The sequence below is a fragment of the Cucumis sativus genome, chromosome 7 (assembly GCF_000004075.3).
Source record: "Cucumis sativus cultivar 9930 chromosome 7, Cucumber_9930_V3, whole genome shotgun sequence".
Lineage (NCBI taxonomy): Eukaryota > Viridiplantae > Streptophyta > Magnoliopsida > Cucurbitales > Cucurbitaceae > Cucumis > Cucumis sativus.
The window spans coordinates 4,643,362-4,671,329 of NC_026661.2; the positions used below are offsets into that span (position 1 = coordinate 4,643,362).

General features: G+C 31.8%; 6 protein-coding genes and 1 non-coding gene across 11 annotated transcripts; 3 read left to right on the top strand and 4 right to left on the bottom strand.

Moving 5' to 3' along the window:
- Positions 1-185: 185 nt before the first annotated feature.
- Positions 186-2,545, bottom strand: LOC101209598. 2 transcript variants are annotated; one of them, XM_004136867.3, is made up of 8 exons: positions 2,311-2,545; positions 1,990-2,067; positions 1,714-1,781; positions 1,484-1,624; positions 1,326-1,367; positions 979-1,118; positions 774-848; positions 186-589 (listed from the first exon to the last, which is right to left on the bottom strand). In XM_004136867.3, exons 2-8 carry the CDS (start codon positions 2,058-2,060, stop codon positions 464-466), a joined length of 663 nt encoding a protein of 220 aa, XP_004136915.2. In that variant the 5' UTR covers positions 2,061-2,067; positions 2,311-2,545; the 3' UTR covers positions 186-463. The 2 variants fall into 2 exon arrangements, with proteins under 2 accessions (XP_004136915.2, XP_011658847.1); XM_011660545.2 differs by having other exon boundaries at positions 2,307-2,545.
- Positions 2,546-4,701: 2,156 nt separating this feature from the next.
- LOC101209844 (transcription factor bHLH25) lies at positions 4,702-7,390 on the top strand. 4 transcript variants are annotated; one of them, XM_031888441.1, is made up of 5 exons: positions 4,702-4,932; positions 5,169-5,255; positions 5,584-6,126; positions 6,249-6,602; positions 6,756-7,390. In XM_031888441.1, the coding sequence occupies exons 2-5, from the start codon at positions 5,220-5,222 to the stop codon at positions 6,825-6,827; spliced, it is 1,005 nt and encodes a 334-aa protein (XP_031744301.1). In that variant the 5' UTR covers positions 4,702-4,932; positions 5,169-5,219; the 3' UTR covers positions 6,828-7,390. The 4 variants fall into 4 exon arrangements, with proteins under 4 accessions (XP_031744301.1, XP_031744303.1, XP_031744300.1 ...); XM_031888443.1 differs by having other exon boundaries at positions 5,174-5,255; XM_031888440.1 differs by lacking the exon at positions 5,169-5,255 and having other exon boundaries at positions 4,704-4,932.
- Positions 7,391-8,841: 1,451 nt separating this feature from the next.
- TRNAV-AAC lies at positions 8,842-8,915 on the top strand. The gene has a single exon. It is a non-coding gene; the product is annotated as a tRNA-Val (tRNA).
- Positions 8,916-9,251: 336 nt separating this feature from the next.
- Positions 9,252-12,463, top strand: LOC101210086. The gene is made up of 3 exons (XM_004136869.3): positions 9,252-9,538; positions 10,165-10,545; positions 11,496-12,463. Exons 1-3 carry the CDS (start codon positions 9,419-9,421, stop codon positions 12,300-12,302), a joined length of 1,308 nt encoding a protein of 435 aa, XP_004136917.1. The 5' UTR covers positions 9,252-9,418; the 3' UTR covers positions 12,303-12,463.
- A 110-nt stretch (positions 12,464-12,573) lies between these two features.
- Positions 12,574-16,098, bottom strand: LOC101210001. The gene is made up of 5 exons (XM_011660552.2): positions 15,972-16,098; positions 14,644-14,961; positions 13,612-14,197; positions 13,386-13,544; positions 12,574-13,014 (listed from the first exon to the last, which is right to left on the bottom strand). The coding sequence occupies exons 2-5, from the start codon at positions 14,943-14,945 to the stop codon at positions 12,724-12,726; spliced, it is 1,338 nt and encodes a 445-aa protein (XP_011658854.2). The 5' UTR covers positions 14,946-14,961; positions 15,972-16,098; the 3' UTR covers positions 12,574-12,723.
- Positions 16,099-17,147: 1,049 nt separating this feature from the next.
- Positions 17,148-19,377, bottom strand: LOC105436099. The gene is made up of 4 exons (XM_011660553.2): positions 19,067-19,377; positions 18,222-18,807; positions 17,989-18,147; positions 17,148-17,613 (listed from the first exon to the last, which is right to left on the bottom strand). Exons 1-4 carry the CDS (start codon positions 19,366-19,368, stop codon positions 17,446-17,448), a joined length of 1,215 nt encoding a protein of 404 aa, XP_011658855.2. The 5' UTR covers positions 19,369-19,377; the 3' UTR covers positions 17,148-17,445.
- A 4,652-nt stretch (positions 19,378-24,029) lies between these two features.
- On the bottom strand, positions 24,030-26,269 carry LOC105436100. Its single transcript, XM_011660554.2, has 4 exons — positions 26,097-26,269; positions 25,065-25,650; positions 24,839-24,997; positions 24,030-24,451 (listed from the first exon to the last, which is right to left on the bottom strand). Exons 1-4 carry the CDS (start codon positions 26,267-26,269, stop codon positions 24,401-24,403), a joined length of 969 nt encoding a protein of 322 aa, XP_011658856.2. The 3' UTR covers positions 24,030-24,400.
- Between the last annotated feature and the right edge of the window lie 1,699 nt (positions 26,270-27,968).

The window sequence follows — 27,968 nt, forward strand, 5'->3', positions numbered from 1 at the left end:
TTTTATTCTTTGCCCATATCAATAATTTAGTCCATATATTTTCATCTAAATCGAGATTCTTCTCAAAGTTGATTGGAGCTTGTAAGATTGTTTGAACTTTCAATCCTAAGAGAAAGTTACGTCCATTATCATTGTTTAAATGGATTAACATTACAGAATATAAAAAAATTTACACTCACTAATGGTGGGCAGTATTTATAAGGTATTAATATTTAAATCATAGTACTAATTTAATACATAAACCTTGCATTGAAACATTATAATAATTGATATTCATTTCACATAAATTTACAAAATCTGACATGGTTTCAAAAATACAGAACATTGAACTTACATCGGATGCCTTCAAATACGTTTACATGGAATATTCACTCATAAAATTTAATGCTCCCGGAGATGACTTTGATCCAAAAGGAAACTCCAAACTTTGGCTTAAAAGATTAACTGCAGCAATGGCAACTCATCAAACAAGCTTCCAAGCCCAACGCATAATTTCATCGTCTATATACGGTTGTAACGACCACATTAGGCAATATGTTTCGAGTTCCCCCGAGGATGATTTGAGACTTAAACCCGAAATAATCTTCTCCTGCAGCAAGTTTCAGTTTTGACGACATTTCTATTAAATTAACAACAAACTATGGATTGTAGGATTGAACTCCCATCACTGTAACTAAACATACGCTCTAGACACCATGCCAGCAGGTGGGTGTTTGAAAACGATAGCATGTTATGTTCATGTGGAAAGGTAACAAAAAATGGAAGACTATTACCTGCATTATGTGGTTTTTCTTGATCATAACTTTGACGATCCCCATTAATACAGCATAATCATTAGCATCAGGTTTCTGAACAAGAAAACGCGGAAATTGATTAAACAGTAAACCGACTCGACAACTTCAACATCTAACTAACAATAGACAAAAATTCAGAGTAACCATTACAAGAAACATAAAGAAAATGGAAGTTGCAGGTTACCTTACTAGGGACAGTTGCTTCTTCTTCATCCAATTCTAGATCTTCATCTGACATTGTTGAATTGCACAGGGGGTTTTCAGTTTCCAGTTCAATATTAACATCATTATGCAGGCGCTCAAGTTCGTCGATTAGGCTCCTTGCTATTTGTTCCCATGAATTAATTAGATATCATTATGAAAAAATATCTTTCAATGAGAACAGCAAAGAGGAAAAGAATGTGGCAGAGAACACGGGACAAAATATACACAAAAGTTGTGCAAGGCGTATCGAAATTGACGAGCAAATGTGTGAGGGTATTGTTACGAAATAGCAAACGGTTTCAATCTTGATAGAGAAATATTATTTACCTTTTTTCAAATGATCATCCAGTCCAACCCGACATGTATGCACTATGTATGTGAAGAGAAAAAATTGTAGTTAGACCGCAAAAGAAGAAAATAAAGATAATGGCTTCACCGAAGCAGGCATTGAATTAACAACTTGCTCACTTAAAAGTAAAACATACACTTCTTTGTACTTTGTGCGCCATCATGAGTATTGATGCATCCAGCTTCAATGTATGATCTAAGATTCTCCGTATTACTCATTTCAATGACATTCTCAATCAACTTTGATGTTCCATTTATTGAAGGTCGTCGAAGAAGCTCTGCAATGGTTAAAACAAATCACTACACCAACACTTCATCAAAACAGTAGAAGCAAAGACAAGTATTATTTCAGATGCAGGACACAAACCAAGCCCTTGCCGAAGGCCAGATAGCAACTGGCTTCCTAGTGTCCCCAATTCGTCGAGCTTGGCAACACTAGAAAATTAATGATATCAAACATTTAATTCTGATCAAGAGGAACAAAATAAGACGTAAGTTTGAGTAATACGAAAGAACTCTAAACCATCCAATATACAAACGAGTAGGGAGTTGACAATTTTGTTTCATTTAAAAGCAATTGAGAAAATGGCAGCAGACTCTCTTAGTTCATGCTATCTTATCAAACCAGTGGGACTAAAGTTACCTAGCCATGAACTCTTTAAAAATCTGAAAAATCTTCTCTTTTGATTCGTGATCAAATTGAACTTCTTCCATTTCAATTCTGCAAGCAAATTAACGTAGAGATGTTAGATAACTCAAAATCCAAAAGTTCTAAATCTAATTTATTCTCACCACTCTACCTTACATTTGGGTTTGAACATTAATTCATTTCATAAAGTCCAACAACTTCATTCAACTTTCTAAGACCAAAGCATCATGGGTAAATAAATTTCAAGCTAAACACTTAATTGTATTCGAGATCAATTAAGACAGAAAATTAGAAGGAACCCATAATCTTACCCACCGTACAAATACCAAACCGGCGACGACCCTTCGCAGACGTGCAATGACGGCGGCGATAGACTGGAGGCTGTGCAGTAGAGTAACTGAGAGACAGTGCGAGTGCCGATATATATATATATAGAGAGAGAGAGATGATAACAGTAACCCACTCGCCGGTATTGCTGCAACCGGCGGACACGGAAGATTTGCCGGAGACGACGGCCGGAGGCCAAACAACTCTATTAGGTTTTCTTAAAAAAAATTGCTTTTTATTCAAATATATATTTATATCCCAATTTTTATTCTTTTGAGTAATATAAATTAAGATTATAAACTTTTATTCAAATATATACAAAATATATATATTTTTTAGGAGTCTTTTAATATTTATTCAAATTTTGTTTGTATAGATTTCATCGTTAAATAAAAATCGATGAAAAAAAGAAGGAAAAGACGATGAAAAGAAATGTTAAATAAAAAATTATTAGCTTTCACAACTTTTTCATTTTGTTAGATCGAACGCAAATTCATTTTGATTACGACCAAAACTTGAATTTTAAATTTTGAAATGCATAATTATATCGAGTAAGTATAAAAATGCTTAAAAGTACAATAAAAATGGTGTCATTTTTACACAATTCAATAATCACACTTACGACTTCGATCCAATTCTCTATTACTTCAATTTAAATTTGCGTTTAGGTCGTAGACTTATTATATTTTGTTCGATGATTCTCGATCAACAACTCGTTATTTTGCTAACTTATTAACAAAATATTGTTTGTTAGCGCTATTGGTGATTTTTTTTTTATCAACATTAATTTTAGATATAGGTTTTAAAGAGAGAAACCAGGTCGAACTAAGTTTACACGTTAATCAATAATTTTGTATTAGATTAATTTTAAAGTTGAAGTAGTAGTGGATTTTATTGATAACTTAATTCAACTTTGTGTAATATAATGTATTGATTTTATATTGTTCATATATGTCTCATAAGATATTCCCATTGCCTCACTGTCAAAGATTTCCAAACAAGAGATTACTTGTGTGAAAGGTTCCTTTCATTACGAGCTAACCCTATTTGATTTCTTTCTAGGGGAATGTATCGTACGAATTAATAAATCATTAATGTGTGGCCATATGATTTTAACGTTCATGTTTCTATCTAATCAATTTAAATTTTTATTCCAAGTCAACATGTCAATATTTTAGAGACCAACATCGTTTGTTTTTTCTTTTCTTTCTAGAAGAAAAACCCCTTACATCAATACTACTTAATACACACAATAGCAATACGTAAAGACAAATTATAATAAACGACAGAAACTGTTGAAGATATTTACAAACTGATGATAGATTTCTATCGGTGTTTATCAGTATTAATAATAGACATTGGTAGAAAGTCTATTGGTGCTAGATTTGAAATTTTGTTATATTCGAAATGCGAAAAATATCGTTAAGATATCACCTCCAAGATCTGAATTACCTATAGCCAACTTGAAATTATATATGTGTATGTATATAGTTCATGTCACACAAAATAAAAAAGAAAAAAAAAAATAGTGAAAGTTTTGTCGTGCATTGAAAATATTTATTATCTAATTCAAATATATATCGTTGTGTATTTCATCGATCGTCCAATCATAATTGGATATATAGCAGACTCTTCCGACTTCTTTTTTTTAATAAATAACTTACTTTTTTTTATTTATGGATGTGGTATGAGTGAGATGCATAAAGATAAGTACATTTATATTGCTCTGTATATACACAATGTGAAAGAACGCATACATATATAGACAACTAATTGAGTTCAACCGGCAACTAGTAATTAAGATACATACACATTTACAAGTCAAATGTATGAATCTCTATAGTCCATCCTTACATTATAAAGTATTTTATGTGGAGATAGTTGTAGCGAAGGTTTCACCTGAATATTTATCTGTTTATTTTAGAAACGTTTGAAGTACTTTTATACAAAGTAGTTATTAGGTGGGATTCAAACAATAAACTTCTTAACTTCTTGTTTACTCTCATAAATCAATTGATTTATGTCAAATTTTTTTAGTATAACAACAATAGAAACGAGGGATCAAACTTTCGACCTTTGAGATGAAAGTTGTGCTATACGAACAAACGACAAACTGGTGAATAAACGTTGTTAGTATTATTATTAGTATAATGAAAGGTGTGAATGGTTGGGCATAATTGCAACAATACAATATTGTCAAAAGAATTTGGAACTAAGACATTTTCATCTAAGAACATTATTTTAATGAACCATCAACCCATCAACAAAAATTTCAAAAGCTAGTTGGTGAAGTTGATCTTAAAAAGTCCACAAAACAACAAAAAGAAGAGGAAAATAATTGCAAATCAGAACTATCATTTTGTCAGCTAAGAGTGACGAATTTATTAATTTCTTTAATCTCTTTCAAGACTTTCTTTAATTTGACAGCAAAATCAATTTTTCTCCTGATTCACATATGGCACAAACTCAACCCCGTGAGAAACAGAGAGCAACTGTTCAAAAATCTACAAATTAGCCATTGACAGTTGAACAATAAAGGTTGAAAAAAGCCTCTCCATGTCTTTTCCCTTTCTGGGGTTCGACAAATTCAAGCTTTTCGCCATTACTGAGGTGAGAAGAAACAACTTTATTGCCTCTTTTTTTTTTTGTTTTTGTTGCAATCTCTTGTTTTCCCTTTTTCTGAAAATGGGTTCTTGTTTACTTTAATGGGTTTCTTTATAATTGGGTTTAATGGGTGTTTGGAGATTCTCCATTGTTGTAGGACTGTTCATTCTGTTGTAGCTTTTGATGGGAAGTGGAGAACGTTAGGTTGGTGAATTTACTTAGGTTATGCCTTTTTCTTGTAGTTCAGAGGATTTGTTTGACAAGTTTTGTTTGAAGAAGAAGAAGCTTTTTGGATGGAGAAATCTTCTATGGTGGTTTTTTCTGAGATGGTAAGAGGATTTGATGAACTGAATGAATGCTACTTTAATATATTCTTTCTTAAGAATATACTGTAACCTGTCCACCCAAGCTTTTGGATGTACTAATTTCATCATAGTATCTATGTATCAGAGTAGGAGTTCCTGTGTTCGAATCCTGTTGTTTTTTTTCCTATTCATATTAGTAATCACTAGTTGGATTTTCTGCTAATTTGGAATATGTTACGTGTGTGTGTACATACCTTAAATGAACTCGAGTTTTCGGGTTTAGTTTTTGGAAATGTTTGGATTAGGAAAATGAAATTAGGCATTGATGAAGGTTACTTTTCTTCTTTTTTAGGGAATGGAGGATAATGGCTTTGTCAATCAGTGGCACAAGAGCTCAATGGATGATCTTGGTTTGCACCCATTAGCAGCTGCTTTTGGGGAGAATTTGCAGCATTCTTATGATCAATCAAATATTGATCAGAAGGCTTCTTTAAACCATTCTCACAATGCCATACTTGGGTATATGAAACAGCTCAAGAGTGATGGGTGGAGTTCATACCAAACAACTAATCATTTACCGAACTCACAAGTCGTTGCTTACCCAACTGTATCTGTTTCGGCTTCTAACTACATGAACCAAATGGATTTCTCTAGGCCAAAAGAGGAGGTTGTGTGTCCTCAGAGTATTAGCAACCTCCCTTCTGATATGTTGATTTCTCAGGACTCATTAGCCCATCAAAGCCACACAACCAAGTCGAATCGTGGAACAAGAAGTCCCTCTAGAAACAGTAGAATCCCCCAGGCTCAAGATCATATTCTTGCAGAGCGGAGACGACGAGAGAAGCTCAGCCAGCGATTTATTGCTTTGTCTGCTATAGTTCCTGGCCTAAAGAAGGTGTACATCATAGGTTTTTCTCCCTTGCTGTTCTTTTAATTCTAGAGTTCTTTGCATCGAAAGTTGATCCGTTTCAGAAACGGAAAGAAGCTTCTTAACTCTGTTATTTACCTTGCTGATAGATGGACAAGGCTTCAGTTCTTGGAGATGCCATTAAGTACCTGAAACAACTTCAAGAGAAAGTGAAGATACTAGAGGAACAAACCCGCAGGAAAGACATTGAGTCCGTGGTATTTGTCAAGAAATCCCATGTTTTCCCTGATGGAAATGACACATCAAAAGAAGAGGATGAGCCACTTCCCGAAATTGAAGCAAGAATTTGCGACAAAAATGTCCTTATAAGAATACACTGTGAAAAAAAGAAAGATATCATAGAGAAAACAATAGCTGAAATTGAAAATTTGCACCTTACAATAGTCAACAGCAGTGTTATGTCATTTGGGAGTCTCGCTCTCGACATAACTATTATCGCACAGGTAATAACCACACGCCATCTACATAACCCACCAAATACTTAAATTTCTCGAAATCAAAATTCTAAGCTTAAGAATCACCTACAATCAGTTCATTTGTATCTATTTTACATTTACCCTCATACTGGTTCTTGAAACATATTCATCTTTCTGCAGATGGATAATGAATTCTGTTTAACATTAAAGGACCTAGTGAAGAATTTGCAATCGACTTTGCGCTCGTTTTAACAAGAAGATAGAAGAATGCATTAAATAAGATCAGGAGCAGGAGCAGGAGCAGGAGCAGCCCTTGTGCTACAACAAAATAAAATCAACCATAGACAAAACTTATCCCTTTCTAAAACCATTATGTTTACAGGTCTGTGATGTTTCAACAAATTTGAACCAATAACCTTTCAAGCAAACCAGTTGTGAGATTCACATTTCAGGGTGGGGGTTTTTCTTTTTCATTTTTGCATGTGAAACCATGTTCTGTTTGTCACCTACCTGTTTTTCATAGCTTGTTTGGAGGGTGTTTTTTTTTTCCATTGAAGATGTTGCTCTAAAAGCAGCAAAATCTATGGATTCTTCTTCTTGGGTGTAGATGATGAAAAGGGGAAGTTGGTTTTTTTGAGTTTGTTAGTCAGATCAGGCCTTTGTTGTTCATCTTTCTTCTATTTGTATTTGGTGTTTTAGAGGGCATTCATGGAAATGTATGAGCCTCTTTTTCAGTGAACTTTGGTTTGTAATGTCTCTTGTTTTGAAGTGATGAAATAGTTTATAAACTTTGCTTCTTTCATTTTGTTACCAAACTACAGTTCTCTCTCTCTCTTCTTAATCACACATTTAGTCTCTTTCAACTTCTTTTTTTTCTTTACTATTAGTTTCCTACACATATAATATTAAGTTTATATAATTGACATACACTTAGAGGTTTGATCATCAGACCATAAATCAATAATTAAATTCATGTCACAATATACTATGCTATTTTTCTACATTAAATATGTAGTTATTATATACTACAATTGATCACAAATCTTGGCAATCTTTGTTCATTGGAAGAATGAGAGTCAACTTTGAAATCCTCTACCCTATATTCAGTTTCTTGAGTTATACACTTCCATATTTTAATAACAACAATTAAAAAAAAAAACTTATTGTATACAATCATTAAGAAGAGACAGTAAGATTCATTGCTAATTAAAATTTAATTTTTCATATTCCAAGAATCTCACAAAACATTACATTTCATCAAAGATTTGCTAAAACTTTGTAATATATTATCTTTAACATTTGATGAATTTAGATGTCTGTCTAATAAAAAAATGTTATTTGATTTTAAACTTTAATAAGAGATTCAAATATTTTCCTTTAATCCTTACATTTATCTATTAAATGACCCTACCAAATGAATTAACATTAAGTTTGATTCAACATCTCTTTCATTTAATTAAATAAGTATTTACTTTTATTTTTTATATACACGTTATTAAATTACAAAACACAAATATTTAAGTTCTACATTCAAACACATACATTAATTATTCTAAACATTTTGAATCCATACATTCAAATCCCAAATAATTAATATTTATATTCATCGAACAATATATACGATTCAAACGGTTCCTAAGATTTAAGCTATAGACAAAAAAACAAAAACAAAAAATTGAAATAGTTATCAAACAGGTTGATAGAATGATTAACTAATTTAACAATTTCCACTTTTAGGAAATAATTTTCCCACATCGAAGAGAATTTAATTGTTAAAGTTCTTCTTATTAAGAAAGCTAAAATTTGCTTGGCACCTGTGGTGTTAGTGGACGTGAGGACCAATTGTTAGTCCACATATTTACCTACGTGGTAATGCATGGGTGTGTCTACGGAGGGGAGGCTTAATTTGATTATGCTTATTCGTAGAATTCGACTTTATCAGAGCGGCACCTTTGTGTTACTTCTAAACGTATGGTGTTGCTATGTTCCAACCCTTTGGTTCATTAGTTGTATTCGGACGCCCTCTTGGTTCCTCACGACCACCCTTTTTCTTCAAGATTAGGATTAAGTTCTACATGAGTTTGTTTTTAACTATTTTTTCAACACACTATTTTCCGAAACACTTCTTTAGATTTTTGAATTTGTTTTAAATTTGTTTTAATTTTGATTTAAATTTGTTTTTAATTTGTTTCTAATTTGTTTTTAATTTGTTTTTAATTTGTTTTATTATTTAAAAATAAATAATTTGTTTTCTTCTTCAACAACTGGTGTCGTGGTGTAGTTGGTTATCACGTCAGTCTAACACACTGAAGGTCTCCGGTTCGAGTCCGGGCGACGCCACTTTCCTTTTTCTTCCTCCATTTTTCTTTTTTCTAAATATTTCCAAACATAGTTTTATATTTATATTTTTATCATATCTATCGAAGGAAAACAAAACCATAAATTCCACGTGGATGAGAACCGCGACAAATGCGGACCGGAAAAGGTGGAGCCCACTAACTTTTTCAAGAAGCTTCCAGAGAGAAAACGGAACGGAACGGAGCGGAATCCCTCGAAATAAAAATGAAAATCCAACGGAAGAAAGCCAATACGGTGTCATCATCGCATCAGTTGCTCGATTCCTATTGGCTCATTCCTCCTTCGCTGTTCCACGTCATCGCTTCTCTAAATTCCTCCAATTTCTCCATTCTCTATATTTAATTTCATTCTCAATCAACCGACTCTCCCCATCTCCTTCCTTCCCGCTACATTCTTTCTCTTTAACATTTTCTCTCCGTATTTTTCATCCATTTTCAAGAGCTTTCACAATCCACGACGAATTGATCTCTGTTTCTGGTTTTCTTATGGCTGCTCTTCCCAGATTTTTTCTCTCCACCCTTTTCTTGCTTCTGGTTCTTCGTCCTTCCTATGGAGCTCTCCATTCTTCCCCTCATCTCAACCCCACCAACCCCAAATCCGTTTCTGTCAGTAATTCTTTCTCTCATCAATCATCGTTTGTTTGTTTGTTTTTTTTTTTTAATTATTTTTATTTTTATTTTTATTTTGTGGGGTTTTGAGATTTTGATATGTTTTTCTGTTTTGATTGAAGTTTTTGTTGGGTTTTTGTTTTTGAAGGATTTGGTTTTGTTGTTTTGGTGTCTCGTTTTGTATTCTTTGATGGGTCTGGCTATTTGATGCTTAGTTTGCAACTTTTGAGGATTTTTTTGGTGTTTGATTGGGTTTGTTCTTGTTATATTTTAAAGGATTTGATAATTTGTTTCTTCGTAGGTTTCTGATTTGATGCTTAATCTGTGGGGTTTTGATCATTTTCTGCTCACATTGTGTTGTTTGATTGTTTCTCTAACCAGCCAGTTGGGATTTTAAGGATTTGATTATTTTATTTTGTTTTTGTAAATGTTTGATTCCTCATGCTTTAATTTGTGGATTTTAGGGGTTTTGTTAGTTTTTCCTGCTTAGATTTTGGTGCTTTTATTGATGGGCTGGGTTTGTTGGCTTTTTGATGAATTGATAATGGTTTTCTAAATCTCTGATTATTGATGCTTAATTTTGATACTAACATTGTGGCGTTTTTATTGTTTTCTTTGGACAGTCGATTGAAACTATGGTAGATGGGTTTACAAAGGATTTAAAAGAGATGATTAAGAAGGGATTAGGGTTTAGGGGCGACGATTTCAAGGTCTCAGGAGTTGATTTCAAAGATGCAAGGGCTGGGAATTCGGTTGCTTATGAGTTTGAGTTGGAGATTGATAACCAAGTTTTTCCATTGAAGTTTTTGGAAAATGCCCAACAATGGGACTATGTGGATTTGCCTATTTTTCAGATTCAAGAGCAGTCTCAAGACGAAGATAAAAATTTGTTGGCCCAGAAACGTAATCTGGGCTCTGATTTACCTGTTTTGGCTCCCTTTCAGCTCGCCGGTCCGATGGAGCTCTGGATTCAGGATGCTGATGGCATGAGGGTCTCATTGCCAGTGAGTATCTTTTTATTGCTTTTGATTTGGTTCATTATAAGTTTCTACTGACTTGATAGACTGCTGCAATTTGTGCTTTTGGGGGTTTAATGGTTGATGATGATACCCATTGGATTAGAATTTGTCTTCTATTTTGTTTATCTGCGTATGTATCTTGATGAAGGCTTTAGGTTTGGAAGTTCTGGTTTGAAAATGTAGGTGGTTTACTATAGTTTAGTCTAGTTTTTCATGTTTATTGACTCCACTTTTGAAAGTTCTGCTTTAGACTTAACTTTGCATAAAAAGATCATCGCTGTTACTGATTTGATGACAAAAATAGGTAGCCTTTTGTTCATTGGCTTGATCCATTGACACACTAATATGAAAAATTGTTTGAAGCCATATGGATTAGATGTTGTCTTGAACCTTAATTAAAAGATGTTAACGTACGTGCAAGTTAATTTGAAACGTACCAAAACTAGCGCAACAGTATTTGCTATGCATTCCTTCCTTGAGGTTGGAGTTTCAAATCTCCACATCTCACTTATCGTACTGAAGGAAAAAAAAAGAATTTCTTTTCGGACAGGTGTTAAAATTAACTTTTAGTACTTTACATGATCTTTTAAACTTCAAGGACATAGTTATACAACCTACCTCTTGTTCAAGTAATGTCGTTTCTATTTGTACTAGTTATACAACCTACCTCTTGTTCAAGTAATGTTGTTTCTATTTGTACTAGTTATACAACCTACCTCTTGTTCAAGTAATGTCGTTTCTATTTGTACTAGTTATACAACCTACCTCTTGTTCAAGTAATGTCGTTTCTATTTGTACTATGGATGTTAATTCATATATCTTTGTAATACATAAACTCTGCTGCCTTCTTGTGCCCTTTTGAATGTAATTGTACATATAGCAAGCATGAAAGGCTATTTTCTAAGCTGTTGCTTTGTTTGCCACTGAATTTGCAGCACGATGTAGATGCTGGTGTCTTGAGAAAGGTTGTTCTGGCAGATGGAGCAGTTGTTACTGTAACTGGTGCTAGATCTGTTAGCCTTCGTCAACCGCTCGATCTTCCTCTCCCTCTCAATCGAACAACCCCTGGTTTCGCTACGGGTCTGGTAGCCTTAGCCGAACAACTCCGCCACACATCTCGATCTCAATCAACCCCACTCCTTTCTCTTCGCATAGTTGGTCCTACCTCCCTCACTTCATCTCCTAGCTCCACCAACAAGCTCAAGCTCAAGCGCCTAGCCCCTGGCCTAGTCGAACTCTCATCCCCCATCCAAGCCATCCAGTCTCCTTCCCCAGTCCATCTTCAACCCAATGCCCCAACCATTCTAACACCAAAGGCATTCACAACACTGTGGCCAATCACCTCCATCAACGGCTCGAACTCGAAATTAGTTGGTTTCGAGACACTTCTGACATCTCTTCTCGGCCCGAAAGCAAATGGAAAGGGCTCATTCAAGCTGTTAAAGGCCAATGTCTCCGCTCAAACAACTGTGAGGATTGGTTTTGGTGTTGACAAGAAGTTGGAAGAAGGAGATGGGATCGACATGGAGGGATTTCCTGAATGGAGGACTAAACCTGAGGCTGTGAGGTTGCATTTCGAGGTTCTGGCAACGCTCGATGGTGAACGGATCATACCAGAGAGGGTAATGCAGGTTAAGCCAGTGATAGTTGAGGACACGGTTGCACCTAATGTGCTACTTGGGAACGTGAGTATGTCAAAAACTCCTATTGTTTATACCCCATCTGATCCTTTCACCCTGTAGTTGGTATCTGCATGTTTTGGTTGTCTTTTGGGGTCAGTGCCCTTTTATGGTTAAAAGTGTAAAAAATATATATTGAGTGAATATAGAGAGAAGTTGAGTACTGTAAGAACTACTGATATTCAAAGTTTCTCTACAAAATTTTATTTTATTATTTCTTTTTAGGTTATTTGTTTTCTTTTTTTCAAAGGTTGATGGTTTTTGTACAACTCTTTTTTATGTGACTTAACTTAATGCAATTGAAATACATTTTTACTATGAAAAGATATTCAGACACAGTGGAATCTTATATTATAACATTATACAAACACACAAACGTTTTAAGTTCAATACCATACCATAGGTCTAAATTAGTACATGACAGAGTTCATTATCGTTATCTTATTCATAGACCCGTCAATTGGAATATAATAATATAAAGATTTTACATGGTGATCTTCTTCTTACGATCATTAGCAAGTTGTTTGAGTGGTTCCATTTGAATGATTGAGTTTGGTAATTTTTGTGCGACCATAATATGAAAGAGACCCATAACTCCAATGTGAGTTTGAGAAGGATGATATTTGGATATCAGAGTTAACATTTCTTTATTGTTGAGTTTGACTGAGCCTGGCTTTGGATAACAAGTTGACATCCCAACCACATAACCCTTCTCATTCCCTATTTCACTTCCATTTCCATATATGGGAGATGAAGAACATAACTCTCTTCCATCCTAATAAATGCATAATGATAGACATATTATACACATATTTAAGAAAACTTCAATTACATATAATTCCGATCATACATACATAAGAAAGATTTCAATTTAGATTGTTTTTACCTATAAGTAGAGGCTTGAAAAAGTATTTATAATTAAACAGATTTTCATGGCACAGTTTAGTAAACATTTTGTTTCTGGTTTTTGATTTTTGAAAATTTAGCTTTATTTTCTCTTAATGCTCTTAGTATCTTTCTTAAGTACATATTTAAAAGTTATTTGACACGAAATTGAAAGTTCAACTACATTAAAGTTTCAAAAAAATATGTAATTTAATTTTATAAGAAATGAAGAGACCAATTATTAAGTGAAGAAAAAAATACCTGTCCATAAAGCACTGAACCAAGACCACCAACATGGAGATGAGCCATTCCATATATGATATAGCCACTACTTGGAGACAATAGCCTCACCATTTTTGTAGCATTACATTCATCACCAACCTTGTTTGTGGAGCAAGTCCCTCTTACATTATACTCCACCTGTACACAAACCATCAAATGATATACATGTATATATATAGCAAATTATGGAAGTAGTTTGACTTACAAGACAATTATGTTGTTGTGGAGCTCCTGTTGAGTCCATCAATGGCTTCCAAGTATCTGTGATATCAAAAATGTAAACCTTAAGAGGAATAACAAGATCATCATCCCAATCCACCCACTTGACTGTATATCTAGCATACAAGTTCCTTTGTTGATCATCTCCTAATTCATTATCATACCCTTTTTTCACTTTACATTGGGTCTGATCATAACAACATCTTAAACCTCCAATATAATCATCTTCCAAAGCCATTCCCAACCCATCTTTTGTAACATTATACAAATGACGTTTGCATTCAATACATCCAATTCTATCTTCAACACCTCTTGTATCAATGGCATGAATATTAAGAACCCATTTCTCTTCATACCCTAAAGGGACTTCCTTTTCATTACCAACTTCTATTCCATATGGGTGTGGAAGAAATGAGGATGTTTTTCTTGAATCTGCCCCTGTCCCAAAGAATTGTGGAAGTGCATGTTTTTGACATACTCCACTGTTTCCTGCTATTATGAAATTTGGTTCTTGGAGTTGAGTGAAGGAAGTGTTGATGTGTGGATCTTTTGTGTCTTTGCGTTGGTAATACCTGTTGTTGTTGCACAAAAATATGTTATTTTAGATCGGTAAAAATATAAATGTTTCTCAAATAATCAATTAAACATGTATATACTCACTACTAATATCACTGCTAATACAGTCAATCTAAACTCGTATACTTCATAACTAACTCCATTTCAAACAAATTATTTAATACTCCGCATTGCAAGCAAACTTCCTGAATTAGTGAGGTAAAATACTCTTAATTAGACACCAAAAACGTATAGATCATTTGACTTGACTCAGATTATAATAACAACAAAAACTATTACGACTAACTTATTCTCTGGAAAATCTTATTACAATAATGTTATTCATAAAAGAGATGTGCCTGATCAACAGTAATGAGTTATGTTAAGAAATATTCGATTGCCTAGAAAAGAGAGAGAGAAATGGTATAGACAGTAAATAAAACAATAAGAGTAATAATAGTACCTTAGAATTCCCCAATGGTGAAGATAAGTTTCAAAGAGAGGGATGGGATTGTCTTCTTCATCTACGACTTCAACATCAAAACTTTTGATAGCAATATGGCCTTCGGGAAAGTTGGTATTATAGAAGAATCTCTCCACTACATGGCCAGGTTTTAAAGTGAAGAATGGAGTCATATAAGTCTTTGTTTTTATGACTTGATGATCGTTCTTGTTGTTTATTACAACCCCTTCCAAATATGGTATCATAATTCCTATGGAAGAGAGCAGTAGCAACCACCGAAAACATTGGTGATGCTTCAACATTTTTCTTTGTTTGATTCTGCAAAAAAAATATGAACCGTAATACGGTTTAAATAATCGAAAAAAAGATGAACAAATATTCAGTGACGTGACAGATTTTGAGTGAGAGTATAGTTGGTATTACTGTATAATATAAATGGAATGATGATATAATGATAATATTGGGAGTAGGGAATAAAGGAAGTGGGTGGAAAAGAGAGATTTTCTTAACATAAGAATATGGTTATAATTTCTCTGCCTATTTTTATAATCTAAATTGTCACCTAATTCTTTTTAAATTAATTAAGGGACAAAACTCACCTAATTTAATTTAAAGTACTAAATTAAAATATTTTCTAGATTTGGATGCTAGCTTTTGAAATATAAGAGATTTTTAGCATCTCATCAAAATCACTAATTACACACTTTTAATGACTAACAAAAAAAGCGCGTAAAGTTTTGACTTCTAGGGTACGATCTTGAAAATTTTGAAAGTAAAAAAACCATGATCTTATTTTGTTGAGGCAAGATTTACAACACCCAAAAATCCTTTTCATGTAATTAGATCAAAGCATACCGAATCACAACATTATTATACTAATATACTTTGAATTAGGTAAAAACGAATTAGGTAAAAAGGTCTAATTCTTAAGACACCATTAAAAAGTGAATTTTGAATGAGTTGATGCTCCAAATCACTCACTCTCAAACTTTCTTCGATCATCTCATGCTCACACTCTAAAAACCAAATGATCGAAACAATATATATAGTTTTCAAACTTTTTAAAACAACAATTTAACTAATTCTTAAAACAACAGTGAATTGTGAATAGTAAGCTCTACGGTCGACTAAATGTGAACGTTAATAAAAAGAGTATTCTCAACAGTGAAAAAAAAGACTTCTTAGTATCAACAAATGGTATATATGTATATGCTTCATTAATATTGGATAATCATGCCTCTAACCTATAACACATATGTAACTCAAAATCATGTCTACATCAATATTAACATATTGATGGATAGAAGATGAATTAAGAAATTACTAACCGTAGAGATTCTTGAAGAAGAGAGGAAGAAGAAGAAGAAGAACAAGACGGATGCAAATAATAGAAAGAGCTTTTGATTTGATTGGCAATGGCGGATTTGATTATTTCTCAATCTATATTTTATCGATGGCTTAGCTGGAAGACCATTTAACATAAACTTAGCTTTTTTAAAAGATCCAAAATATAATTATTATTAATGCTAAAAATAATGTCATAATAAAGACATTAAACAACAAGATTATATTATTCTAATAATTAATTATATGTTAAAAAAGTTCTCAAACATTTTGGTGTTCACTTTGTTGTTTGGTTCTTATCATGACTTCTTCTCTTTTTTTTTCTTCTTTTTGGTATTATCTAAAAATAGTTCTAAAATAAATAGAAAAATTTCCAACTTAATAATAAATTAAAATTATAAAGTTTGTAGGGAAGACAAAAAAACAAAAACAGCTCAAAACACCATTTTTTTTAAATAAAGAATGCAATTAATTAAAAAAAATCAAAACAAAGAAACAAAAATGCAGAAATATATATAAAATTGAAAAAAAGTAAAACATAAATAATTAAATTGTTAACTTTTAGTGTAAAAAGTTAAGGAGAAGATATATATTTCTTTTGGTAAAGGATCCAGAAAGATTCACCTAATTCATATACTAAAAGGATTCATTATTTTTAATAGATGATATATATATATATATTGCACAAGTTGCATTGCATTTTTGTATATATAAATATTGGTGGACCAAATCAAATAGATTCAATTAATTCGGTTCGATATTTGAATAAGTTTTATCATAAAATGAAACTATCTTCAGCTTAGTTCTACTTTTTATTTATACAAATTAAATTTTTAAGAAACAAAACTAGAGAACGTGAGTATGTCTATTGCTTATACCTCATCTGATCCATTCACCCTGTAGTTAATATCTACAAGTTTTGGTTGTCTTTTGGGATCAACGCCCTTTTGTAGCCAAAGTGTAAAAAAATATATATCGAATGAGTATAGAGAAGTCGAGTATGGTAGGAACTACTGATATTCAAAGTTTCTCTACAAAAATTTATTTTATTATTTCTTTTTAGGTTATTTGTTAAATTGTTTTCTTTTTTAAAGTTTGGTTGTTTTAGTACAACTCTCTTTTCTATGTATCTTAACTTAATGCAACTGACATACATTTTTACTATGAGAAGATATTCAAACACACTGTACAATCTTATATTATAATTACATTATACAAACACACAAACTTTTATACCATAGTGTCAAACTATAGGTATAAATTAGTAGATGACAGAGTTCATTATCGTCATCTTCTTCATAGACCCACCAATTGTAATATAATAATGTAAAGATTTTACATGGTGATCTTCTTTTTACGATCATCAGCAAGTTGTTTGAGTGGTTCCATTTGAATGATTGAGTTTGGTAACTTTTGTGCAACCATAATATGAAAGAAACCCATAACTCCAATGTGAGTTTAAGAAGGATGATATTTGGATATCATAGTTAACATTTCTTTATTGTTGATTTTGACAGAGCCTGGCTTTGGATAACAAGTTGACATCCCAACCACATACCCCTTTTCATTCCCTATTTCACTTCCATTTCCATATATGGGAGATGAAGAACATAGATCTCTTCCATCCTAATAAATGTATAAATACATATAATTCACAAACTTAATAAAACTTCTGTCACGTATAATTCGGTTAAATTATAAATTTAGTTTTTTACCTTTAGATTGAAAACTTCAAAAAGTATCTATAATTAAACAAACACTGTGCAGTAAACATTTTGTTTCTGGTTTTTTGTTTTTAAAAATTAAACTTATTTTCTCTAATTTTTTAAATTAGTGTATTTTTTAAGTACATATCTAAAGGTTATTTGACACAAAATTGAAATATAAAATTAAAAGATCAACTACGTATATTTTTTACACACATCAAAGTTTAAAAAATGTGTAATTTAATTTTATAAGGAATGAAGAGACCAATTATTAAGATAAACAAGAAAAAAATACCTGTCCATAAAGCACTGAACCAAGACCACCAACATGGAGATGGGCCATTCCATATATGATATAGCCACTACTTGGAGACAATAACCTCACCATTTTTGTAGCATTACATTCATCACCAACCTTGTTTGTGGAGCAAGTCCCTCCTACATTATACTCCACCTATACACAAACCATCAAATATTTAATATACATGATGTGTATATATATAGCAAATGGATAAATAGTTGACTTACAAGACAATTATGTTGTTGAGGAGCTCCTGTTGAGTCCATCAATGGCTTCCAAGTGTCTGTGATATCAAAAATATAAACCTTAAGAGGAATAACAAGATCATCATCCCAATCCACCCACTTGACTGTATATCTAACATACAAATTCCTTTGTTGATCATCTCCTAACTTATTTTCATACCCTTTTTTCACTTTACATTGAGTTTGATCATAACAACATCTTAAACCTCCAATATAATCATCTTCCAAAGCCATTCCCAACCCATCTTTTGTAACATTATACAAATGACGTTTACATTCAATACATCCAATTCTATCTTCAACGCCTCTTGTATCAATGGCATGAATATTAAGAACCCATTTCTCTTCGTACCCTAAAGGGACTTCCTTTTCATTACCAACTTCTATTCCATATGGGTGTGGAAGAAATGAGGATGTTTTTCTTGACTCTGCACCTGTCCCAAAGAAATGTGGAAGTGCATGTTTTTGACATACTCCATTGTTTCCTGCTACTATGAAATTTGGTTCGTGGAGTTGAGTGAAGGAAGTGTTGATGTTTGGATCTTTTGAGTCTTTGTGTTGGTAATACCTGTTGTTACGTTGCACAAAAATATGTTATTTTAGATCAGGAATATATAATATAAATGTTTCTCACTCTACTAATATCGATCACTACTAAATATAGTCAACCTAAACTATTACAACTAACTTATTCTCCTGATAATCGTCAGTAAAATACTGTTATTCATAAAGAAGATGTGTCTGATATCAACTGTAATGAGTTATGTTAAGAAATGTTGGATTGCCTAGAGAAGCGAGAGAGAGATAAATTGTAACGATAATAGTACCTTGTTATTCCCCAATGGTGAAGATAAGTTTCAAAGAGAGGGATGGGATTGTCTTCTTCATCTACGACTTCAATATCAAAACTTTTGATAGCAATATGACCTTTGGGAAAGTTGGTATTATAGAAGAATCTCTCCACTACATGGCCAGGTTTTAAAGTGAAGAATGGAGTCATATAAGTCTTTGTTCTTATGACTTGCTGATCGTTCTTCTTGTTTATTACAACCCCTTCCAAATATGGTATCATAATTCCTATGGAAGAGAGTAGTAGCAACCACCAAAAACAATGGTGATGCTTCAACATTTTGCTATTTGTTTTTGATTATGTGAAAAAGAATTGAATCGTAATACGGTTTAAATAACCAAAGAAGAAAAAGGGACAAATATTTAGTGATGTGACAGATTTTGAATGAGATTATTTGAATTTGCTATAAATGGAATGATGATAATGACAATTGTGGGGGTAGGAAATAAAGGAAGTGGGTGTGGAAAAGATAGAATTTTTTCTTTAAAAAAATAAGAATATGATTATTCGATACAAATTTTGAATTGAATGACAAAAACATTTAGAAAAAACTGGCTCATGGCACGTAATTTTTTTGTATATGACACAAAATTAAACGGTAATCATAGGGCTATCGAAAGACCATCCGACAGTAATTATCGTGTTGTCGACTTTTAAATTTGTTACTTTGTAATTTAGAAGATGTAGTGACATTGACCATATCATCATTTTTTTTTTCTATTTGCGCTAGAAACCCTATTTTTTATTTTAATTCTAAAAATGGAAACCCTCTATCTACTTTTATAATCTAAACTGTCACTTAATTCTTTTTAAATTAATTAAGGCACATAAAAAGAAATAGACATTTTCAACAATAGTAGAGTAAATTAAAATATTTACTAAAATTTTGGATTCTATCGATTATATAGAAATTGATAACTTCTATAACGGTAGAGATATCAATGTTTATTATTTATAGAATCTTAAATTTTACGAGTTATTATTTTTTTTATAATTTTTGATAATTTTGAAATCTAGAGATTACGTTTGAAATGATGTAGCTATTAAAAAGGTTACTTTTCTATTAGAATATAGTAAAACATCACTATCCAATCGTGATAGACAAAATTGATGAACTCGGTTGGATGCTTCGTGTCCCAAAATTGAACTTCATAGACGAAAAAGATGAATATTTAATTAAAAAAGAAAATTAAGAAACAAATAACATTTTAAAAAAACAAAACACAAAATGAATAAAAGAAGATAAATTAAAACTCATACCTCATATAAGATAGATGAACGAATGTTGATTTTGAGATGAAATTCTATACTATAATTAAAATAGTGGAGACAAAGCAGGGGTGGACAAGTGTGTGCAAGGGGAGGCCTTCGAATTGGTGAAGATAAGGAGCAATTTTGTTGAGAGTGACGGGGAGGGCCATGGAGACTCATTGTCATGGGGTGGAGAGTGATAGATTTTTTTTTGCTTTGGGGGCCATTGAACTTGTGGTCATGGAGAGGAGAGTGATAGATTTCTTTTAGTTTGAGGATGAGATTCAACCCTTTTTTGGTCACCTATAATGATAATTCGAGTAAAAGTATATTTTTGGTTTCGATTAAACACTCTAGTCCTTCGAGTTTGTAGAATAGTTCTAAATGGTCTTTCAGTTCATTTTTGTTAGTCGTTCTCTAACACAAAATTGTGTTTACGGAATTTAATTTTATTAGGTGGTTTTTTATTTTTCTATTTCATTTTTTTTGTTGGGTATGTTTTTCCTTTCACTCTCCCTTTTTCCTACCTTTTATCTCTTTTCCATTTCTCTCGTAGTCTCCCTTTCTCCTTTCTCGCAACTCACTTTGAACTGTCCCGAGGACGTGACATCTCCATCAATAAGAATTTTGTTCAAGCACTCATTTACGAGGTGGGAAATAGATTTAAATATGGACAAAGACATTCCTTTTAGCTTCTCCATCCTTACTTTTGGTCTCCCTGGTCTTTGGAAAAAACGTTAAGAAATTGTATGAAAAGACGGAGTGGACCAATTTTAAGCTTTCTTTACATTTTAGATAGGGAAATTGCAATTGATGACTATTTTAGCAATAATAATTAAGGATATAGCAACATTTTAAAAAAATTGCAAATATAGCAAAACTATCACTGATAGACTTGTATCACTGATAGACTTCATATGATATATTAGTGATTGACCAATATTTGCAACATGGTCTATCAGTGATAGACTTATATCATTGATAGAATTTGACAAATTTTGCTATATTTGCAAAATTTTTAAAATTGTGTTATATACTTAATTAATTTGAATTTAATTGCTAAATTTGCAACTATCTCGTTAAGATTTTTTTATAAAAAGACGCAGGTGAGGTGAATTTTCGGAAAGTTTTTCACTATGGAACTTTTCTTGATGTTTAAAAAACGTTAAGAGCTATGTACTTTTACTTGACGTTTTTAAAATGTCAAGTAATATCCCTTCAAATGATTGTTTACTTATTATACGATCTGCTAACTTTCCATACAATAATTTAATTTCATACTCTACAAAATACTCGTAAACTTACTTTTATTAAATAAATATTCAATCTCCAACCTGATATCCAACCTAACAAAAAAAAAAAAACCAAAATTTTCAACTCAACTCATATTTTTAAACTAACACAACCTAACTTATATAATATGAGATGGGAAGGTTGTCGGGTTATTCGAGTTGGACCTAAACTCGTACTTGCAACTCTTTTGTTCACCCTGTCTCCATCTCTCTCGACTTCTCTTTCAATCTTCGTCTTCGACTCTCTCGCCGAATTGCAGGCGCAAGAATAAACCCTTCTCCGAATTGGGTTTGTATAGCCCATGAGGGAAGGGTTTCACGTTTGTTTCTCACCCTTTGCTTTGTTCCTCATGACGAGGTTTTGTTTTACAACATTCCTCATATGAAAATTCCATTCACCACTGGCTCATGGCTTCTTCTTCAATCTTCTTCTCCTCGTTCTGTTCTGTTCTTATTCTTCTCCTTTGTGGCTTTCATTCTCCAGGGTTTCAACCGATTTAGTTAGTAATATTATCCTTTTTAATTATATTTTTCTGTTTTGATTATGATGATCATTTTGACCTCAAATATTTTTGTAGGGTTTTTAATTGTAGCTTTTGGTGAAGTAGGATTGAAGTTTTTAACCATGATGACAATGGCCATTGAAGATGAAGATTCTATGGCTCTTTTACCATTTGGAGGATCAGGCTTTAGTGTTGGAAGCTTCATGATCCGACTTCCTCAATGCAGTGGCCCTCATCGGCCAAGTAACTCTTTCCAACTTCATCTTAGATTATAACATTTGATACTAAAATGTCAATATGGGCGTTTCTCTATTAGGGAATAGTAACGTTTTATGCATATCTCCTGGCATCAAGATCAGTGTTTCTTCATTAACTAAATTATAAGAACTACAGCTACAATACAAGGACAAAAAATATTACTAATTCTTAGGTTACAAATATATTTAATATTTTGCAATATACTATGTATATATGTATATAGATTCATTTGTTTCAATTTTCTAATATATATGTAAAAGACTTATCAAATATTTATATTATTTGACACAAACATCAAAGTTTTGATTTGTTACATTTGTTACCGTTTGTATGCAATGCATACAATTTGAAATAGTTTGTATCCAAGAATTTGTTATAGCCTATATAATTAATTCTTTTCATCCATGGCGATGAAAAAAACAAATGTGAATAATAAACTCACAGTCAATCCAAATGTGAATGTCAACAAAAAGAGTATTTCTCGATGGTATAAAAAAATGACTTTTAATTAGTATGAACAAATGGTATGCATAGTTTATTAATCCTCTAATCTCTAATAACCTCAAACACATGCATGAAACTCAAAATCATGTCTATATTATATATTAACACATTGATAGATAGATATATACTTAGATGAATTAACAAATTACTAACTGTAGAGATTCTGAAGAAAGAGGAAGTAGAAGTAGCAGAAGAAGAAAGAAAAAGAAGGAGGAGGATGCAAAGATAGAAAGAGCTTTGAATTGATTGGCAATGGAGGATTTGGCTTCAATCTATATTATATTATATTATTATATATCATTTATGGCTTAGATGGAAAACCATTTAACAAAAACTTAGCCTTTTTAAAAGTTCCAAAATAATAATTGTTAATGCTAAAAATAATGTCATAATAGAAACATTAAACATCAAGATAATTACATTATAATTGAAAAAAAAGTAAGACATAAATAATCAAATTGTTGACTTTTAGTGTAAAAAGTTAAGGAGAAGATATATATTTCTTTTGGTAAAGGATCCATAAGGATTCACCTAATTCATATACTAAAAGGATTCATTATTATTAATGGATGATATATATATATATTGCACAAGTTGCACCAAACCAAATAGATTCAGTTTTGTTCGATATTTGAATAAGTTTTACCATAAAATGAGACTATCTTCAGCTTAATTTTATTTCTGATTTATTCAAATTAAATTTTTAAGAAACAAAACTAAGGAACGTGAGTATGTCAAAAACTCCTATTGTTTATACCTCATCTGATCCATTCACCCTGTAGTTAGTATCTGTAGGTTTTGTTATCGTTTGGGGTCAGTACCCTTTTGTGGTTAAAATGTAAAAATTATATATTAAATGAATATAGAGAGAAGTCGAGTACTATAAGAACTACTGATGATATCCAAAGTTTCTCTACGAAATTTTATTTTATTAGTTTTCTTTAGGCTATTTGTTAAATTACTTTTGAATTATTTTCTTTGAAAGGTTGGTGGTATTTCTACAACAACGTAACTCTCTTTTCTATGTGTCTTAACTTAATGCTAAATACATTTTTACTATGAGAAGATATTAAACATATTGTACAATCTTATATTATAACATTATACAAACACACAAACTTTTATGCCATAGTATCATTCAAGTTCAGTACTCTTAGACTTATAACAAAACCAAACCATAGGTCTAAATTAGTAGATGACAGAGTTCATTATCGTCATCTTCTTCATAGACCCACCAATTGTAATATAATAATGTAAAGATTTTACATGATGATCTTCTTCTTACGATCATCAGCAAGTTGTTTGAGTGGTTCCATTTGAATGATTGAGTTTGGTAACTTTTGTGCAACCATAATATGAAAGAAACCCATAACTCCAATGTGAGTTTGAGAAGGATGATATTTGGATATCAGAGTTAACATTTCTTTATTGTTGATTTTGACAGAGCCTGGCTTTGGATAACAAGTTGACATCTCAACCACATACCCCTTTTCATTCCCTATTTCACTTCCATTTTCCATATATGGGAGATGAAGAACATAGATCTCTTCCATCCTAATAAATGCATAAATACATATTATTCACAAATTTAATAAAACTTGGTTAAATTATAAGTTTGGTTTCTTTACTTCTAGACTTTTTTTTTTTTTTTTTTTTTTGCCTATAAACTGAATTTTCAAAAAGCATCTATAATTAAACAAATTTCTATGACAACAGTGCAGTAAACCTTTCGTTTTTGGTTTTTGGTTTTTGAAAATTAAGCTTATTTTCTCTCCAATAGTTAGTATGTTTTTTAAATACATATCTAAAAGTTATTTCAGAAATATAAAATTAAAAGTTCAACTAAGTATATTTTTTACCCATCAAAGTTAAAAAAATGTGTAATTTTAATTTTCTAAGAAATGAAGAGAACATTTTTTAAGATAAATGAGAAAAAAATACCTGTCCATAAAGCACTGAACCAAGACCACCAACATGGAGATGAGCCATTCCATATATGATATAGCCACTACTTGGAGACAATAGCCTCACCATTTTTGTAGCATTACATTCATCACCAACCTTGTTTGTGGAGCAAGTCCCTCTTACATTATACTCCACCTGTACACAAACCATCAAATGATATACATGTATATATATAGCAAATTATGGAAGTAGTTTGACTTACAAGACAATTATGTTGTTGTGGAGCTCCTGTTGAGTCCATCAATGGCTTCCAAGTATCTGTGATATCAAAAATGTAAACCTTAAGAGGAATAACAAGATCATCATCCCAATCCACCCACTTGGCTGTATATCTAGCATACAAGTTCCTTTGTTGATCATCTCCTAATTCATTATCATACCCTTTTTTCACTTTACATTGGGTCTGATCATAACAACATCTTAAACCTCCAACATAATCATCTTCCAAAGCCATTCCCAACCCATCTTTTGTAACATTATACAAATGACGTTTGCATTCAATACATCCAATTCTATCTTCAACACCTCTTGTATCAATGGCATGAATATTAAGAACCCATTTCTCTTCATACCCTAAAGGGACTTCCTTTTCATTACCAACTTCTATTCCATATGGGTGTGGAAGAAATGAGGATGTTTTTCTTGAATCTGCCCCTGTCCCAAAGAATTGTGGAAGTGCATGTTTTTGACATACTCCACTGTTTCCTGCTATTATGAAATTTGGTTCTTGGAGTTGAGTGAAGGAAGTGTTGGTGTGTGGATCTTTTGTGTCTTTGTGTTGGTAATACCTGTTGTTGTTGCACAAAAATATGTTATTTTAGATCAGGAAAAATATAAATGTTTCTCAAATAATCAATTAAACATGTATATACTCACTACTAATATCACTGCTAATACAGTCAACCTAAACTCATATACTTCATAACTAACTCCATTTCAAACAAATTATTTAATACTCCGCATTGCAAGCAAACTTCCTGAATTAGTGAGGTAAAATACTCTTAATTAGACACCAAAAACGTATAGATCATTTGACTTGACTCAGATTATAATAACAACAAAAACTATTACGACTAACTTATTCTCTGGAAAATCTTATTACAATAATGTTATTCATAAAAGAGATGTGCCTGATCAACAGTAATGAGTTATGTTAAGAAATATTCGATTGCCTAGAAAAGAGAGAGAGAAATGGTATAGACAGTAAATAAAACAATAAGAGTAATAATAGTACCTTAGAATTCCCCAATGGTGAAGATAAGTTTCAAAGAGAGGGATGGGATTGTCTTCTTCATCTACGACTTCAACATCAAAACTTTTGATAGCAATATGGCCTTCGGGAAAGTTGGTATTATAGAAGAATCTCTCCACTACATGGCCAGGTTTTAAAGTGAAGAATGGAGTCATATAAGTCTTTGTTTTTATGACTTGATGATCGTTTTTCTTGTTTATTACAACCCCTTCCAAATATGGTATCATAATTCCTATGGAGAAGAGTAATAGGAACCACCATAAACATTGGTGATGCTTCAACATTTCTGCTTTGTTTGATTCTGCAAAAAAAAAAGTTTGAACCGTAATACGGTTTAAATAACCAAAGAAAAAAGAGGGCAAATGTTTAGTGACAGATTTTGAATTAGATCAGTATTTGGAATCACTATATAATATAAATGGAATGATGATATAATGATAATTGGGGGTAGGGAATAAAGGAAGTGGGTGGAAAAGAGAGATTTTCTTAACATAAGAATATGGTTATAATTTCTATGCCTACTTTAATTTAAAGAACTAAATTAAAATATTTTCTAGATTTGGATGCTAGCTTTTCAAAAATAAAAGATTTTTAGCATGTCATCAAAATCAGTGATTACACATTTTTAATGACTATCCAAAAAGCGCGTAAAGTTTTGACTACTAGGATATGATCTTAAAAATTTTGAAAGTAAAAAACTATGATCTTATTTTGTTGAGGCAAGATTTACAACACCCAAAAATCCTTTTCATGTAATTAGATCAAATCATACCGAATCACAACGTCATTATACTAATACACTTATTGAATTAGGTAAAAAGATCTAATTCTTAAGACACTATTAAAAGTGAATTTTGAATGAGTTGATGCTCCAAATCACTCACTCTCAAACTTTCTTCCATCATCCCATGCTCACACTCTAAAAACCAAATGATCGAAACTATATGTATAGTCTCCAAACTTCTTAAAACAACAATTTAACTAATTCTTAAAACAACAGTGAATTGTGAATAGTAAGCTCTACGGTCAACCAAATGTGAACGTTAATAAAAAGAGTATTCTCGACAGTAAAAGACTTCTTAGTATCAACAAATGGTATATATGTAAGTCTATTATCGATAGACCATGTTACAAATATTGGTCTATCACTGATAGTTTTGTTATATTTGCAATTTTTTAAAAATTTTGCTGTATCCTTAATTATTATTGTAATCAATTGCAATTTTCCTATATTGTAATCAGATATATTCGCAAATTTTTCATTAGATTAAAAAAAATTAAATATATAGCAACATTTTAAAAAATTTATAAATATAGTAAAATTTGTTAAATTCTATCCATTATAGAAATTTATCACCGATAAATCATGTTATAAATATTGGTCTATCACTAATAGATCATACGAGTCTATCAAATTTTTTAAAATGTTATTATATACTTAATTATTTTAAACCTAATTTTCTAAATTTGTATTTACATCATTTAAATTTTAATTTAAACAATTATATGGTTATTATAATTAATTAATAATTGTAATTATTTTTAATGGTTTCATTTCTCCTCTCTTCACCTTTTCTCCAAATGATGTCGCATCTCAATCATCTCTTCTACTTTCGTCTATCGCGATTCTAACTTGCGTTCAATTATCGATTATTGACTTCAATTCTTCAAATGTGGTCTAAAAGATTATCGATCCCGATGTCATGTAAGAGAACATTTTTGTTATATTCAAACCTATATAGTTGATGAGTAGTAGTAAATTAATTTGATAGACATGTATGAGTTTTTTAACCCAAAGATTTTGAAAAAAATGAAACTTCAAAATCCTTTTCACACGTGTGATAATGAATAAAT